The 17,457-nt window shown below is 36.1% G+C and overlaps 1 protein-coding gene across 2 annotated transcripts in view; it reads left to right on the top strand.

Moving 5' to 3' along the window:
• TLL1 (tolloid like 1) overlaps positions 1–17,457 on the top strand; it is a 126,157-nt gene that overhangs the window by 101,402 nt on the left and 7,298 nt on the right. For both annotated transcript variants that reach the window (XM_059471086.1, XM_059471084.1), the window contains 4 exons: positions 2,427–2,607; positions 9,144–9,269; positions 10,620–10,747; positions 15,440–15,653. In XM_059471086.1, coding sequence (XP_059327069.1) covers positions 2,427–2,607; positions 9,144–9,269; positions 10,620–10,747; positions 15,440–15,653 — 649 coding nt within the window. The remainder of the gene's footprint in view (positions 1–2,426; positions 2,608–9,143; positions 9,270–10,619; positions 10,748–15,439; positions 15,654–17,457) is intronic.

Consider the following 17,457-nt stretch of genomic DNA (forward strand, 5'->3'; position numbering starts at 1 on the left):
GGGACAGGGCAGAGCCCTCCATGTGCTGAAGAATACTCCTTACAGCTTTAAACAAAGTGGTGGGGGCTGCAGTGCTTTTGGGATGAGAAGCAGTAAAATGTGGGTTTCAACATCCTTTTCACTTTTTGTTCTGCTTCGTAGGCAATTCTCTGTCATATCATTGAATTCCCTCACCACACTCCAGCCATAACATGCTGTAACCACTGAGTTTAAATGCACATTTTTTACAGGCATTAAGAACACAAATCCCAGGATGTTATTTCTGACATTTCTATTTATTTCTAAATAAATTTGTAGCGATGTATTTAGTATAAAGATGGCCTACTTTTTAGGCAGAGGTATTTGAAGGTACAAAAGCCGGAGTTTGATTTATAACTAAGAACCAAACCAGCCATGACTTCTCTAAAATACCTCAGTATTATTTTCAGAGGCAAGAATGTCAAATTTTTTTTTTCCTCCATAAGTTTTTGAAGTGGGTTCTCAAGTCCATGAAATTCCGATTTTCAGTGATGTATACTTTGCACTTATGTCCTGTAATCATTGTGACTAGAAGTGCAAGAGATGTAAAAAAGCTTAAAAGTCCCAAAGAATTGAAATTTAATTAACATTTGAACAAGTCATAAAAACCTTTTTTGTGCACTTTCTTGATACATGGACAAGATTTGCAAGGAAAACACCTGGCATGTAATGAAGTGAAATCACTTCTCTAAGTTCATACAAGACATTCAATATAAACAGACAGAAAAATTCTGAATGTGTTTCAGCAATCAGAACTAGCATTTGATCATCTCATGTGCTACTAAATCTTGGCTTCATACTGTTAAATAGTAGCATTAAGGACAGATGCCTGTGAAAATGAGAAGAAACATAATATCTGGAAAATTCTAAGATATTGCCTGAGTGCAGACATGAAATCTCTGCGTGCAGAGATAAAATTTATCAAGTACTCTATTTTTTTTTATTTGTTATTGGAGGATTTATTTGTAGATTTATTTTATTTGTTGTAGGTCCTCCATTTATGACCAAATTTAGTATGTCTTTTACACTATTATAATTTTAATATTTTACATTGACGTTGTGCAGTTTAACTTGTAATTTTTTTTCAGGGCAGTGTAGTATAGAGGAAGTTAGATCTATTTGAAATTACATTTGATTTCTGATCTAAAGCTAGGTAACCATAAAAACTCACCACTATTACATTGCTGGAATTGGTGGGATTTATCAACGTAGTGAGCTATATTTGAAAATCACATGCACTATCAGAAATATGTCTTCCAATTAGTATAGATTAACATGTAGCAGTAACTCAAGAATCTTTGTGTTCTTTAACTTCACAAAAGGAGTTTTGACTGAATTAATCACTTTTCAACTCTGCCACATGTGAAAATTCTTCCAGTAACAATAAAAGTTTAATCTACATCTTCAGTGTATTATATTAAAACCAATTGGAAATTATGACAATTTTTCATAGAGAGAGAGAACAACAAAGGCCAAAACATCCTTTTCTATTGTTCTCTTCCAGCTCCCCTGACACTTTTTTTGACTAGAAATTGCAATTTTTCAAATACAATTTGGATTTAATGGACCAATATAACCTCTGTATGAATCCTCCTGGACAATAGTCTCTCTTAAGCTATTAATTGCAGACAACTGGTACATTTTTGATTAAATGATTGATAGTTGAGCCTAAGAAGCTTAGAAGTTTTTGGCTGGGTGGCTTTAAGTTGACCAAGGGATTATGTATTGAAAGTATTATCATTAGAACTAGACCTTGCATAAGGCTTTTTTTTATTACATTATATTACTTTATTTCTAACCTTTTAATAAAAATGGCATGCATCATGTTCCAAATTATAGCTATGCTACTGTTGGTGAAAGTTGCATGGCTTTAATAGTGGAAAGTTATATATTTGGAAATAAATGAATATATCTTAAATATGTAATGATGAAAACTTAGCTTGTAAGTTTCTAGGTGAAAATATTTAAAAACATCTTCAAGATGCAAGTAGTATAAGGTTTGTAGGTTTGGGGTATGTGGTTTATAGCACACAGATAGGTGTAATTTTTAGCATCAACATTTCTAGATTTTAGTTTGCTGTCACTGGAATATTTGCTTTTTAAATGAAGTGGAAATGCTTTAAGTATCTTGAAATTTAGATATTAAACATAAGTCAACATCTATAAAAATGTAATTTGGAACACAATTCATAGTATAGCTATGTGTTAGTGCCCTTAAAATGTTCTTACCTATAATTAGCAAATGTAACAATTTAAAATGCTTTCAAAATCAGGAGCAAGTGAAGATGGATATTGGTTATCTATTATTCAGCAGTAATATAAATACCCATCAGAATTCTGGCATTTGTAAACAGCTTCGTGCTTTTATTTTGATTAGCCAAATATTTTTTCTTTCATTCTTTTCTCAGGTTTGCAAGTATGATTACGTGGAGGTTCGCAGTGGCCTTTCTTCTGATTCCAAGCTGCACGGTAAATTCTGCGGTTCGGAAGTGCCTGAAGTTATCACCTCCCAGTACAACAACATGCGCATCGAGTTTCGCTCTGACAACACTGTCTCAAAAAAAGGCTTCAAGGCACACTTCTTCTCAGGTATGGAACAGTGCCCTCATGTACCTGTCAGTGCCTCTGGGTGTCCACTGACTAGGTGGAGTGACCACAATTTTGGTATGAAAATGAGTGGCTTCTTTGCTTATGGTTTTCCTGGTAGCTTTGAATTAGTTTTATTTACATAAACGTAAACATACACCACTTTCCTGTCCTAAAATATCATTCTGAATTATAATGTCTGTAGAAAATATATTGCACATATCTATATGTACTTAAGTAACAGCAGAAGCAAGAAAACTTTGTGAGATACAGAGGACAAAAGAAAATTTACTGTATTTCTATGTTTTATGAGATTTCTTTTATCCCAAGTTTTGTTGCTGTTTTTTTCAAATCCCAGTTGTGAAGTGATACGAATTGCACACTGTGTACTCTTGTATTTTTTCTACTCAAGTCTCTTAATATATTCCATTTGTTGGGAAATTACCACTTTGTGGTAAAACATTTGTTTAGCATTATGGCTACATCTGTGCCAAACTTTGCACTTCTTAATGTTTTGCAGAAGAACAGGGTTTAAGATCTTGATCTTGCAAAAAAATCCCGTGTCTTTTTATTTATGAGTGTAATTTTACTGAGGGAGATCGGAGCGGTGGGAGTTTATATCGTATGAGGACTTATACTGTTGAATAAAGTTACACATAAGTGAAGCTTAAGATGTGAGGAAATATTTGCTCAACAGTGGCCTCTGCAATTACCCATTGAGTGTGGAATATAGAAATCTGGCTCTGGCAGGAGACCACTCGGTGTTTGTAGCAAAAGTTTGCTTTGTGTTTTTCCTGCGTGTTTACACACACACATAGGGATAGGTAACTTACCTTGTGTAAAACAACACAAAACACCAGCTCCATCTGCCCACCTCCCTAAACCAGATGTCAAACAGAAGAATTTGGGAATTGAATTGTACTCCAGATTTTTTTGTAGCAGTGAAAATTCTGAACCTGGAGAATCCTGATTATTCTTTACTTAGCCTGTAGTAAAATATACTACCATTATTAGCATTTACTTGCTAAAATATTTTATTAAAACTGAAATGAAATGGTTTTTCATTGATGACTGCTGAGAATGACTAATGAGAATCTGTAGAATGTGTAAGGAATAAGGTTTGAAAAATGAAAAAATATCTACCAAGGCAAAAAGTTTAGGCTTTCAGTATTTTCTTATTATGACTATTTTGATGCTTTTATTAAGCAGCTATGAAATATGGAAAGAGGAGTTTTGTCTCATACAAAGACATAAAAAAGATTTGATCTCTTTTAAGTATATCTCTTTCCTAGTAACCACATTTCTCTGGTAATAATGTTCCAAAGATACATCTTTACTTTTAGTAACACTTTCTACTTTTGAATTTATGATTTACATTAGCAAGAAGCATTCAAGGCTTACTCATTATTTGTAGTAAATACATATGTGCACACAACAGAGCTTCCTCCTGGAAGCACACAACTAGTCATTTTCTGTTGGTCTAGTTGTGCCAGCAGGAATTGTCACATTGTCTTTTTACAGGGATATATATTGACATGTTCAAGTTCTAAAGACTGCAAATGAAGTTCGTTGAATCTTTTTAAGATCTTACAGATATTTCAGATAAGACTAGCAATGATAGTGCAGTAATTTATATAAGCTCCATGGTTCAGAAGTTGTGTTTCCTGGACATCCTGGTCACGCATACATCTATAGTTAGTTAAATTTTGGTTTTCATTAAAGTAATAGTTTATCTTCACATATGAAGATAAGCTTATTTCTTTTGCTCAAGTGACTTTCTTTAAATGAGTGGGTTCCACCAATACGGTATCTTGGGGAAAGACTAGACTGAAGGTCATGGATTACAAAGTGTCAGGTTGTAATTATTCAGAACTAATTTTCCCTTGTATATTTCAGTTCTGACAGAAATGTTCTAATCATTCCCTCACAAGGTAATTTCAAAAAGAAATTTTTAAGTGATGTCATTGATCACAGAATAATTCTTTAGTCAGGGATAAGTTTGAACTAATGTATTTTTCAATAAATAGAAATGTGTTATGTGTCCTAGATATTATATATATCTAATCCCATTAAAAAAATAGTTTGATATAAAAAGCCTTTGAATCTCTAAGTATGTCAATTTACTGAGTGCTTCATAACACATTCCTGGCAGCATTTCATATGATTTCAAATATCTGAATATAATATGAGTATTTTATTTTTATTTTTTCTGAACTGTCTTCCATTTGTTCAAATTTCTGGCAGATTCCATTCTTCTATGTCATCTGCCTTTCGTTGTTTGACTAGGTTTTCTGATTAAAACAGAAATTTTGTAATGCTTGAGAAAAATGAAACTTCTGAACTTAAAGTATCTAAAAAGAAGATGCCATCTCCAAATGATTAATCAGACATCTTAGGACTGTCAGAAAACACTGTTACTTTCTTGTCCCTGAATTCCTTTATATGGGCATAATATGCTATTCATCTGTCAATAAAGAACAGACTTGAGACTTCAAGTATTCTGACTTTTGGGAGTTGATGGCAGAATTTTTCAGCTGATGAAGTGCTGTTTTTTGCCTGTTTAAATGTATATTAAACTTCAGACTACAATAATTGTAGAATGATATCTGGGTAGAAATACTTTGACACTTGATTGCAGGCATTTACCATTTTTATTAATTGAATCACAATAGATGTGAAAGCACTTAGTTATAAAGACATAAATAATGACAAAAAATGTAATGAGTAAAACACTGCATCTTGCACTCTTTTCACCAGTAAAGGCAGGCCATATGCAATGCTTAGCAATATAGAAAGGTGGATCAGTTAAATTAATGTGAAGATTAGGAACTGAAAAATGTTCCCTAAGCACAGCCAAAGAACTACTCTTTTCTTCCTCAACTCTTGGTGGTGAATTCTGCGCCACAGCTAGAGATGAGGAAGCATGGCCTAGCTCCAGCTCAGATGACAGAAAGCAGTTTTTGGGTGGTTGAAACCTGCTGTGATAAACTGTGAAAGCAAACAGTGACATAGGGCAACAGATGACCTGCATTAGGAAGGTATTTATGTTGATACAAGACAACATGTAATTATATTTTTGGCTGTAAAATAGTGCTAACAGCCAGACAGGTGCTACTGGAAAGTGAGAATTTTTTTTTTTCAGCATTCTGTAAAATTTACATTTGATGGGACAGTTCTGAAGAAAGCTCAGTTAGGAGTCTCTGCAGGGATCTAGCTGAACTACGGAGAGTCTATTGTATATTTATAAAGTTTCTCAGATAAAGAGAGGAATCTGGGGGTCACTATATATTATTTAAAAGAAAAACTTTTAATAAAACTTCTTGGAATTGGATATTAGACTTCTAAATGAAAAACTTCCAACAAGTAGTTTTTTATTCTTCTCCCTCTGTCTTTCTTCTGTGCTCCTCTGTCTCCCGCTTTTGTTATAAGACCAAGGCCTTGGAGTAAGTCCCTGCAGGCAGGACTCAGCACACCCTACTGGGCCTGTAAGACTAGAGAAGTGTTAAATAATTTCAAAAATATAACAATTATATATATATGTATATATTTAAGTACCCTTTTTTTTCTGTGATCTTTCTGAAAAGATCACCTGAGGATTAGTCATAGTTTGTCATTAAACTGCTTCCATTTATCATAGGTTTCAGACTTACTTTAGTGTTTTAAGTAAACATGAGTGATTCTCTGCATAACATTCAAAATATACATGGGTTTTGATATAATGTAAAAATGAGGTTTGTTGGGACATCTCTTCTTGGTGGTGATTCATTGAGCAGTTAAAAAGAGAAAGCTAGAATGTTTCTAGCCTTGAACAAAAAGTCATCTCTGGTGCCATCCTGGTACATTTTTTTCCACAGACAAGAAAGCTGCCTGCAAAGAGAAAATTTTTGGTTTTGAATCTTGCAAGGACTTGGTACAGGTCCCTTCAGGCCGAGTACGTATTATTCACAGACTGGTGGCCTCTGAGGGTCTCAGAGGTATGACCGTTTGTCCTCAGAATGATTCAATCTATTATTTTCTTGAGAATGGATCTTTCCTTCTTCTGAGTACTGAAAAAAGAAAAGAAAAGAAAGTATCCATTTAAAATTGGGGGTACTCATTTCCATCTGTCAGCATAACAAATGGCTTTGTTTTTACATGGCAAAACATTTGTTCTCGTAACTAATACAGACTAATTGTTGGGGGTTTTTTTCACAAATTTTTAAACTGGGCAATCAATTTGACAGAAAGTCTGTTCTCAATTATGAAGTGTGAGGAAGGCTTGTTCAACAGTTGCATCCTTGATTAACTATGTACAAGTAATTATTGTAGCTCAAATGTGTTTCAAAACTTCTCCTTTGTACCTTCTGTCCATTATTTTATTTCTGAGGACATCCAAAGTGGGACTATTTGCTTATGCACTTGTCTCTTAAGAGATTATTTTGCAGTATATAAGCACATCCAACGTTAAAATACTTTTCAGTGTTTTCATAGAGTTTGGTGGGTGATGAAAATGGTCAGGGCTTTTATTTATTTAGAATTTGTGTACCTACTCTGTACTTGAAAGCCTAACTTGAATGCATTTTGAGCTTGCCTTCCTTTCTTTTTGTTATTCTGGTGGAAAATTACAAACTAATGCTTAGGAGGGAAATATTGAAGAATTTTGCTCATAATAGTTCTAATTTCTCAGTTGATTGCTACTGTTCTTCACTTGCAATGTGGAATAATTTATGATAGTGCTTGCTTTTGCAAAATTATGACTTTGGTTTGACATTGCATAGATTTACTACCTCAGTTAGGGACTTGCTTTGCAAGGTGCATAAACAGTGTATTGCAGAGCTTCTGTGCTTCCTTTCATCATCAAAATGACAAGTAGTATCTCTTTGAATGTATGGTTCCAAGAGGTATCTATGTTTTCAGCACTTTCTTAACCTTCAGATCTGTTCACGTTTGGAGAAAGCTTCCAACAACTTTCAGTGCAAACAGATTTGAGAGTTACAGTACAAAATGCAGTGGATGCTTGGGTTTGACTTGCAGAATTTACCTATAAATGCACATTATCATCTTGTATTATAAGTAGAAGCTGATTTTTACAGAAAGACCTGCAAGTCAACAGGTCAAGTGCTGAAAAACATTTCGGCAGAGGAAGATGACGTGTATGCAATTACAATGCAAACTTCCTTTGTTGTGTTACTGAGTATGAGCATCAGTAAGGGCACGGAAAAAAATGCATGAGTAAGACAATGAAAAGAGACTTAAATAATCTATGATGGCTTCTAGTCTATAGAAATTCTTGCCATACCTGGTAAAGTGTGAAATATCACATTGCCTTGTTTGGTCATAATGTTAACTGTTGCTTTCCAAGGTAAATAAGACTGTAGGGGTTAAATGGTCTGCATTCCAACCCACAACAACCAGACCTCTGGGATGACCAAAATTCTTTTGCTCTGTTTCCTCCTCTCTTTTGCATGTTGAAATGACACATTTAGTAAAATAAAGAGGGGATTTAATATGTCTGTGTTTATATACATATATATATATTTATATGCATATATTTTTATATCTAAGAATGTATACATATGTGTGTGTGTGTACATTTATAGTTATATAGATGTGCACACATATATGCATGTATGTGTATACACATCAGGAGCAGTCTGCCTCCTTTAAAGGGACCAGCCTCACCTAAAGCAAGAACAGCTGAATGACATAGAAGCATGGCAGCAGAGGCCTCTTGCTACTATGACAGCCTGTTAATCTAGTTTGGCTTTTTTCCATGCAATGAATTTGTAGCTGTTTAATGCAGGTCATATTTCCTCCACTACTCTCTGCTTTATTTCTAACACGCTAAAAGCTCTTTTGAAGGATTATATGTTAATAAACAGAACTGCGTGCTACATTGTAGCTCTTGAACTAACTAATGCCAAATTCTTTTTTTTTTCTTTCAATGAAATGTTTTTCTTTTTGTGATGGTCTATAATGTCCAGCTTCATTAAAAGTAAAGCACACTGTCACTCTGCTGGGGGAAAAAGCCCAACTTATTAGAAAAGCTTATGTGAAATCTTTCTCTTCTTACATGTTTAATGTGTAGAAGTTGAAGTGTTTTTGATCTATGTGTTCCTTTCAAGATATCACCGTTAAATTTGTGCAAATGGAATTTGCACAAAGCTGGAATAATATGTGTTGTCCATAAACTACACTACCATTGTTTACTAAGATAAAACTGGATATTTATGAAACTTTTGCCAGCTAGATCAGTTGACAGAGTAAAAGCTGGTAAATCTCTTACCTCCTTTGTTCTAGCTTGTTTTTTTACTAGTGTTCTTCTCCCTTAGGAGCTAATGCTCAATTCCTAGAGAGATGAGACAGACTCTTTGTGCCACAGTGCAAGGCTGCAGGCTGAGCAAAGAGTGACCTAAAACTACGGCACCACAAAAGTGCCTCACTGGGAAGAGTGACTGTGCTATAGCTTATCCTGCTCTGGCCCCAGGCTCCGTGCTCCTCTTGGTAGCAAGGTCTGCTGGGAGCCGTGTGCTCACCTGGGCTTGTTGTGTGTTTTGTAGACAAGGATGAGTGTTCCAAGGACAACGGGGGCTGCCAGCACGAGTGCATCAACACAGTGGGAAGCTACGTCTGCCAGTGCCGGAACGGATTCGTGCTACACGAAAATAAACATGACTGCAAGGAAGGTGAGCAGAAGGCAGTGGAGTGGTTGGTTACACAACTGTCTCACAGAAAGCTTTCTGCAGCTCTCCTTTCAAACAAAAGAAAGGAAAAGAAGTTCTTGCTAATGGGGTTTTAGACATTTGGTCTTAAACACAACAACATCCCTCCCCTTTCCCATCCCCTCCTTCCCAGTGTTTGTGTGGGCTGAGTTTGAGGTCCACAGGAATGAAGTTTGGAAAACTTGGGATCGTTGGCACAGAGTGCTACTTTCAATAGTTCTGTGAAGTGTAGAATATTTAAAGCTCTGATAAAGTATTTATCTAAGGCTGTATTAAATACAGGGGTAGAGTTTCTGGAGAGAAGCCTGGTAAAGTTTGTGATTAGCTGCTATCAGTAGCAGTTAGTTTCCTCACAGGCAGGTTGAAACCATATCTACTCTTTCTGGGTTTATTTTAGGCGACAGATACAGACAATCTACCTTCCAGCAAAGCCCTGAACATCTTTCTTCCTTTGTCTCTCTTGAGGTGGCTACCTTCAAGAAAACAATAGGCTTTGGGACTTAAGTAGAATTTAAATTCTCTGCAAATGAACCTCAAGTGTCCAATATAATGAGAGCTGCTGTAATGTCTCAATGTTTTCTAGCATGGATTTAATCTGAGAGCAAAGACATGCCCTTTGTGAATTATTTGCCTTTTCACTGGTTTTGGTTGCCTACTCTAAAAGGTTTTTTTTTGTTTTTCAAAGAATTCTCTGATATTTAGAAAGCAAATTGAGATTGCTAAAAGTAAATACAAAAATGCCTTCTTTTAGTTCTGGGTGCTAGTGGCTTAGTTGCAAATTCAGTGACTAAGCTGCTCTTTGTACATACTTAGAGTTTAGTCTTAGCTGTTCTCACATTGTGTATGTGTTTACCTAGGAGCTGTGGTTTACAAATCAAATTGATTGCTCTGTAGCTGCAGTGAAAATTACCAATAAGAGAAAAAAATAAATTGTTTGAGAAATTTCTTTTGAAGTTGGAGTAGTGAGATTTTCATATGGATTTACACACTTACTTGTATGTAGGGTGGGGGGAATGGGAAAGTACTTTATATTTATCTTATGTTTACTCCTAAATAAGACTTCTTCTGAAAAAAAGCCATCCATTGTAAACAGCAGCGTATGTTTCACAATAATCCATAAAGAAACATGCTGGGTTAATGCTCTAAAGCACTTGCCTGAGGGGAATAACATGACTGTATACTCTGAAAAGCATGCTTACCTATCTTCTTAGAAATCCTTTCCACTTGGTGGCTGCCCTGACAAAAAGTAGTGCTTTGTTGACTACTTCTGAATGCTGACCCCCAGACTAACTGCTGCTATCCCTATTGGCGCAGCTGAGTGTGAGCAGAAGATCCACAGTCCCAACGGCATCATCACGAGTCCCAACTGGCCTGACAAGTATCCCAGCAGGAAGGAGTGCACGTGGGAAATCAGTGCCACCCCTGGGCAGAGGGTCAAACTGGTGAGTCTCTGCTTTCCCTTCCTTTTCAGCTTTTCTTCCATCAAGTCAGCTTCTCAGATGACTGCTAAGTGATATGAAACTGTTACTAGACTTTACTGTCAGTTTGCATCCCAGAGGTAAACTATTTTAAAAACTTGCTGAATCCTGTCCATTTCTGGCCAACAGGGACTACTCAATATCATAGAGTTGTCATTTAAGTTTATAGTGATTGGAAATACTCTCTACAGCAAAGGCAGGAGGAACGCTTTCCTCCTGTCAGACTTTACTATATCATTGTTGCAACTCATAAAACTTGTGCAAAGTTTTGGCAAATATGGCAGAAGCCATTTACACAAATTCCAATATATAGAAAAAGCAAAATTTTGAGTTATGAGCAGTCCTCTACACACACCTTTTCCTGTTCTGGTTTTTTGAGAAGGAAAAAAGATACAAAATCCCTGAGAATCTGGATTTCTCATTTTAAAGTGGTTTCAAATTTTAACGTAAGTAGAAGAGCAGCCTGGAGTAGATTTGTGAATTTGGTGTCCAGCTGGCTGAGGGCAGTGCTGGTGTCCAAAGACAGGCCTAGGAGAGCTGAGATGGCTTTGCAGGTTTACTGAGGTTATGTGGCCTCTGTATGAGGCCAAAGGCACAGTCTTGCCAATAGGGTTTTTGCTTTGAGCTCAGCCCCAGTATGTCTTCTGCAGCTTACTTGCAGGACAGCCACAACAAAAGCTGACGTTACATATATTTAAACTTCTTAAATTGATTTTTCAACTGTTTTGGAGCACATAAAGTTAAGGAGAGAGATATCTCTGTTTCAGAGGTAGAAGCAATAGGCAGTACTTGTGCAGGGATGAAGGGTGTATTCCAATCTCATAACTGCTGACCTTAGCAAATCCTAACCCCTTGTCCTGGTTCTGGTTGGGGTAGAATTAATTTTGTTCACAGTGGCTGGTATGGGCCTGTGGTTTGGATTTGTGCTGAACAATGTTGATAATACAGAGATGTTTTTGCTGTTGCTAAGCAGGGCTTACACAGAACCAAGGCTTTTTCTGGTGGCAAGGAAGCTGGGGTTGCAGAGAAAGCTGGGGGGAGACACAGCCAGGACAGGTGGCCCAAACTGACCACAGGGATATTCCAGACCGTAGATGTCATGCTCAGGATATCAAACTGGGGGAAGAAGGAGGAAGGGGATGGTATTTGGAGTGGTGGTGGGGTGCTTGTGATGGCTGAACTCCTGCCTGCTCATGGGAAGCAGTGAATTCATTCCTTATTTTGCTTTACTTGTGTGAGCTGCTTTTGCTTTCCCTATTAAAATGTCTTCATCTCAGCCCACAAGTTTTCTGTCTTTTACATTTCCAATTCTCTCTCCAGTCCTACTGGTGGGGCAGTGAGCAAACAACTGTGTGGGGCTTGGCTGCTGCCTGGGATTAAACCACTCCTATTAACGGGGCTGATGTGGGATTGTGTATTGATCCCTGTTTGCCAAAAGTAGAACACTTGAACTGTACTGGAAGGCATGGTGGTGGTGGAGAATGAGTGGTGTGCATTCTCTGTCCATTCCAAGGGTTAAAAAATAGGTTTCTAAATCAAGCAGCCTTCTTACTGCTGCTTCTGAGCAAGTGTTCTTCGTACTGGCTGAATAAACTAAAGCCAGCCAGGTATAGGCATGTTACTGCAAAAGCTTTTCCAATACTTATACCCACAGCAGGCGAAATTCCAACATTCAGATATCTTCAGCCAAATATTGCATGGTCTACTTTAGAAAGAAAAGATATTTTAAATTTGCTTTTGCCAATGGAACTGAAAAAATATGCAGAATTTTACTAGATAGAATTTTCAACAATTACTCCATGATTTAGCATCTGAGATCTGCTCTTCTGTGCATACCAGTAGGGTCAGTTACTAAATTCTGTGTGTACAATATCTTTAAATTGTGCAGTACTGCAAAGTCCCATATCAATAATATTAACACCATAATTCCACATTGGATGATCAGTTTCTCTTTCACACAGTGTTTAAGTTTATTTTCATAGTTTTCTTGTTCAAATTGAAGAAGTGGATGCGTTACTTCGTGGTAACAAACCACAAGAATTGTGAGTCTGTGCTTTCTTTTTCAAGATGGGTGTGTGCACAGAAACTAATCTTTTGGTTTTTAATTGCCCTCACTCTGCTAACCATTGAAAAGTGTCTTCCTGAACGGGCTAAATTCAAGTATTTGGTGCAATTAAAAAGCCTATGAAAAAAAAGGATATGCACTTCAGAACTTTCAAATGAAGCATGTAGATAAAGATGGCTTTGAAAATGTACATAGCAGAGAGACTGATTTCCATGAGCTAATCAGCCGGATGTTTGTAAGAGACAGACTTAAGTGTCCCCTCCAGGCAGCTGTCCATAAGCGCCACCAACGTATCTACTTGGTTGAGTGCTGCAGATAGAAAGGGCTGGATGGTCAGAAACTATATGTAACATTTCTGAGTACCATTCCCACTAAGGAGACATATCACATGGAGTTAAAATAGTCATGGTGGGGTAGGAATTCAAAAGTATTTGTCCCAGGAAGAGAGGGTGTGATTTAATTATACTACAAACTTTATTAGACAATTTGTGAACTCTGTTGGCAGCAACTATTCAGTTATGGTTAAGGGAAGTTTATGTCAGTTCTCCTCTTTCAAACCTGCGAGGAACTGGCTGACCTTTAAAAAACTGAGACTGTCTTTGGGTATTTTAAAATATCAGACATTTTTTGATTTTAAAGGACTATGCACGTTCAGATCAGATTTTCCTTTAAAAAGCAAGTTTTCTTTGCATTCTCTTTGGAATTGCTAGAATAGATTGCTATACCCACAACAGATTCAGGACTTTTTCTGGTCATGTTTGAATGATTCAATACAACATGTATTGTGCTTCTGCAGGCTTGGGAATCCCAGTGAGAAGTCAAAGATTAAAAATAATAGGTGTGCCTTGCAGTTCCTAATGAGATAAGCTTCCTGGAGAGGGTTGGTTTTGTTGGGGGTTTTTTCATGCTGGTGAGAAGTGAACAAAACAGATCTAATTTTCCTCTAAAAAGATGAATTTCTGCAGGCTGCTCTTGGATCATGCCTATTGCTCCCATCGATTCCAAGTTGGCTTGACTCAACACTGTGTTTAAGTAACTCCCTTACCGAGACTTAGTCTCTCAGCTTTCTGGGGTTTTCTTAATCCATCAGATTTTATTTTGGTATGAATGACAACACATAGTTGGCATCATAAAAGTGTGAGGGCTGACCACAATTTAAGAGCAGCAGGAGTGACAGCTGTATGGCTGTTTTCATTGCCTCTGCAGTTTTAATCCCGTAATGTAAACCCCAAACTATGTCATGAAGTGAACCTGCATTCGCTGCATCACACAGCTCTTCACATTAAATAAGCACTATTCTGAGTATTGAAGGTCTCTGGGGAAAAAAAAAATTGTGTTATCTCTTTACGTCAGCTTTCAATATAAATTACCATTGCATTTCACACTCTCAGGGTTCCACAAGTGATTTGGTAGGTCAGATTTGTTTTGGTGTACCAGACAGAATGCTTAATTGTGATATTTGCTCAGTATTTGATAGTTCAGTTTTATTCCTTTTCTTAATCCTCTTCTGTTTGGGTTATAGGGTTTTGTTTGGGGCCTTCTGGGTTTTTTTTTTTCATAAACAGTCAGCTACATGACTACTCATGAAAGCATATGTACTTGGTGGTTTTATGCTGTTTTGTTGAACAAAATATATTTTGAATTCCACCTTAAATTGTCGCTTACTCTGTACAAAATTCACAAAGATGTATATTGCCTTCACAGTGTTTACATGAGGAGAAATTACCAGATATTAAGCTTCAGGGTTGTTGAAATTTAGCCCTGGTCAAAAAGTCTTATCTGAAAAATCCTAGATGTCCCCTTGAAATAACTATATCATTCTAGTCTTGGAAGATAGTCTTCCAGATCTGAAATGTGGGTATTAGTTGTATGTGTGTTAACAGTTTCTGTCAGGCATGACATACACTTTTTGGAAATGCCTGAAGTTTGTTCCAACAAACAATTAACCCAATTTTGTTGCTTCTCACAATGCTTTTGCTAGTAAAAATGTGACCTTAGCATGAAGGGTGAAGCCTGAAAAATCATTAAGTTGTAAGAATAGGAAAGCAAATTTTTAAATAATAGATTAGAAAATATAACTTTCATGCATAAAACTTCATATGGAAAAGTCATTCTCAGAGGCTTTAGTTGCAGTGTGATGTAGGTTTTAGAAAAGGGCAGGGGGGGAGCCATTATGCTTTGCAGATGTTTCAATCAATCCTCAACAATGCAAGGAATAGTAATTTCTGACTTTTCGCTGTTTTGAATGCTCTGTGAAATTTGGAATAATCCTAAAAACAGTGCAAATTTAGCAGAAAGGCAGTAGTATTCTAGATTTAATATTCTCTTATAGGTAGTAGTTGTTATAAAGATGCTAATGCCTTTCTGTATGAAGGATGATGCGCTCTTGAAGTTCAGCGTCTTAATTTTTATTCCAATAAAAGTTCAATAAGATCAATATGTTATTCAACTCTACAGGCTTGTAGAAGCAGTAATGTTAAATCTGTCATTTTAACTGCATCTTTGTATTCTACAACATGTTAACATATATATATGTATGTACAGTGTAAATACAGTCCCACAATGGGTAATTTTACTTTTCTTTCCCCTAGACATTCAATGAATTTGAAATAGAGCAACATCAAGAATGCGCTTATGACCACTTGGAAGTGTTTGATGGTGAAAGTGAAAAATCGCCAATCCTGGGACGCTTATGTGGCAATAAAATACCAGATCCTCTCATTGCTACTGGAAACAAAATGTTCCTCCGCTTTATTTCTGATGCTTCAGTTCAAAGAAAAGGCTTCCAAGCAACTCACTCTACAGGTCAGAGATCAGGGTGTGCTTTGTACTAATAACTTACCCATTGTTCTTTAGTGGTAGATATGCAGACTTTTTTTTTTTTTTGTAGGAGTGGGATGAGTTCGCAGATGTAACAGCTGTATCTACTGAGGCCTTAAACCCAGTAGGAAAAGTCTGAGATTGCAGAAAGTGTTCTCTAATATTTTAGATATTCCTTTCTCCCTGTCTCTCTTTCTCTCATAGGTGAGAAATTAAAAGGTGTTGAAACAGAGTCAAATAAGAGATGAGGTTCCTCAGGATTCATGACTTGAGATCATAAAAGATTGAATATCTTTTCACTGTATTTGTAATGACAACATTTAACTGGGACATGTGGTGCACCTCCATTACTTTCCTAACTTTCTCTGACTTAAACAAACCTCTGGGTTTCGTGTAAACAGATATTTCTTTCCTGTAATGCTTAAAAGGAAAGGTAAACCAAAGAAGAATAAGGAAAAAACAACAGTAAATACTTTTTAGGACCTTTAGAATATAATGTTCTTCATATTAACCATTCAATTTTCTTGTTTGGCAGAAGTCACTGAAGTTGGAGACAGTGGTTTGTAATTGTATTTATAGAGTTTTTGTGACATTTTCAGTGTAAAGATTTTTCCCCTGATGTTGCTTGGCTTACAGTGGCCTCTAGTGCTGAACCTCTGAACATCCAGTGCCTGCAGTAAAACAAGGGGATTTGGGGCTTTTTGACATTTATTTTAATCTTCAATTGTAATGTCTGTCTTTACTTTGCAGAGTTCATTCTTATTTATCCAGGAAATAAATAATTCAGAAAATATTTCATAAATATATCTTCTAGGAGATAAGTTTTAATGGCAGGCAATAGTTATGAATAGAATTATAAAGGTAGTGAGTTTTATTACATTGTAATAAAATGTAATAATATATAATGATACATATTATATAAATATAATATTATTTATTTTATCTAAATATAATTATATTAATAATATAGTATCTATATAATATATAATAACATATAATAATGTAATTGTAATATTACAAGATTAGTGACATATGATATTGCCCAAAATATCCATCAAGTTGATGTGTAATGCTCAGCTAAAAAATCCTCATATATATCCGTGCTGGCATTTTGTCTTTTTTTTTCCTTCTGATTTGTTCTAAATAATTAAAAATCTTTAGTAATTTAATTTCCCTTTCCAAGAAAGACAGTAGACAACAGTATATGAAATCTTTATGATCTGGGCCTTGAAAGTGAAAAGTTTAGCTACCTGTAACTCAGTTTGTTTTTCTTGTGGAAAATCCTGTTTTACAAGCATGCAATGTTTTGCTTTCCCTACTACAGTAACATTTTCCCTTAGATGAAAATTTCGATAGAAGTAGTAATTACCCATTTTTAATTACCTTAGGGTATATAATTAAAGGTCAGAAGTCTTGCTAGATCAGGTATGGTAAAACTGCTGTTTCATTTATTCACTTTCAGTTTGCAGAACTAAAGCAATCAGTATGTGAACAAAGTTCAGATGTACACTCCCTAAATTCTAAAGATTGCAAGTTTTGCTATGACCTGCCGAATTTTATGTGCCTTAAATATAAAAACATTTATAGCATGGACAAGCATGTGCTTTTCTGAGAAACTGAGAAAAATAAAACCTACACAGATTTTAAGAATGCCATAAAAAACTACAAAGTTTGCCTCCTTAAGAGAGGACATTTATTTCTGTTAGCTGCTGTTGCACAGACTGCTCCCTGAGATGAGCCCTCATCTCTGGCATGTACTTGGAGATAGTGTTTGAATGAGGAACAGCTC

The sequence above is a fragment of the Ammospiza nelsoni genome, chromosome 4, assembly GCF_027579445.1.
Source record: "Ammospiza nelsoni isolate bAmmNel1 chromosome 4, bAmmNel1.pri, whole genome shotgun sequence".
NCBI classification, from domain to species: Eukaryota; Metazoa; Chordata; class Aves; order Passeriformes; family Passerellidae; genus Ammospiza; species Ammospiza nelsoni.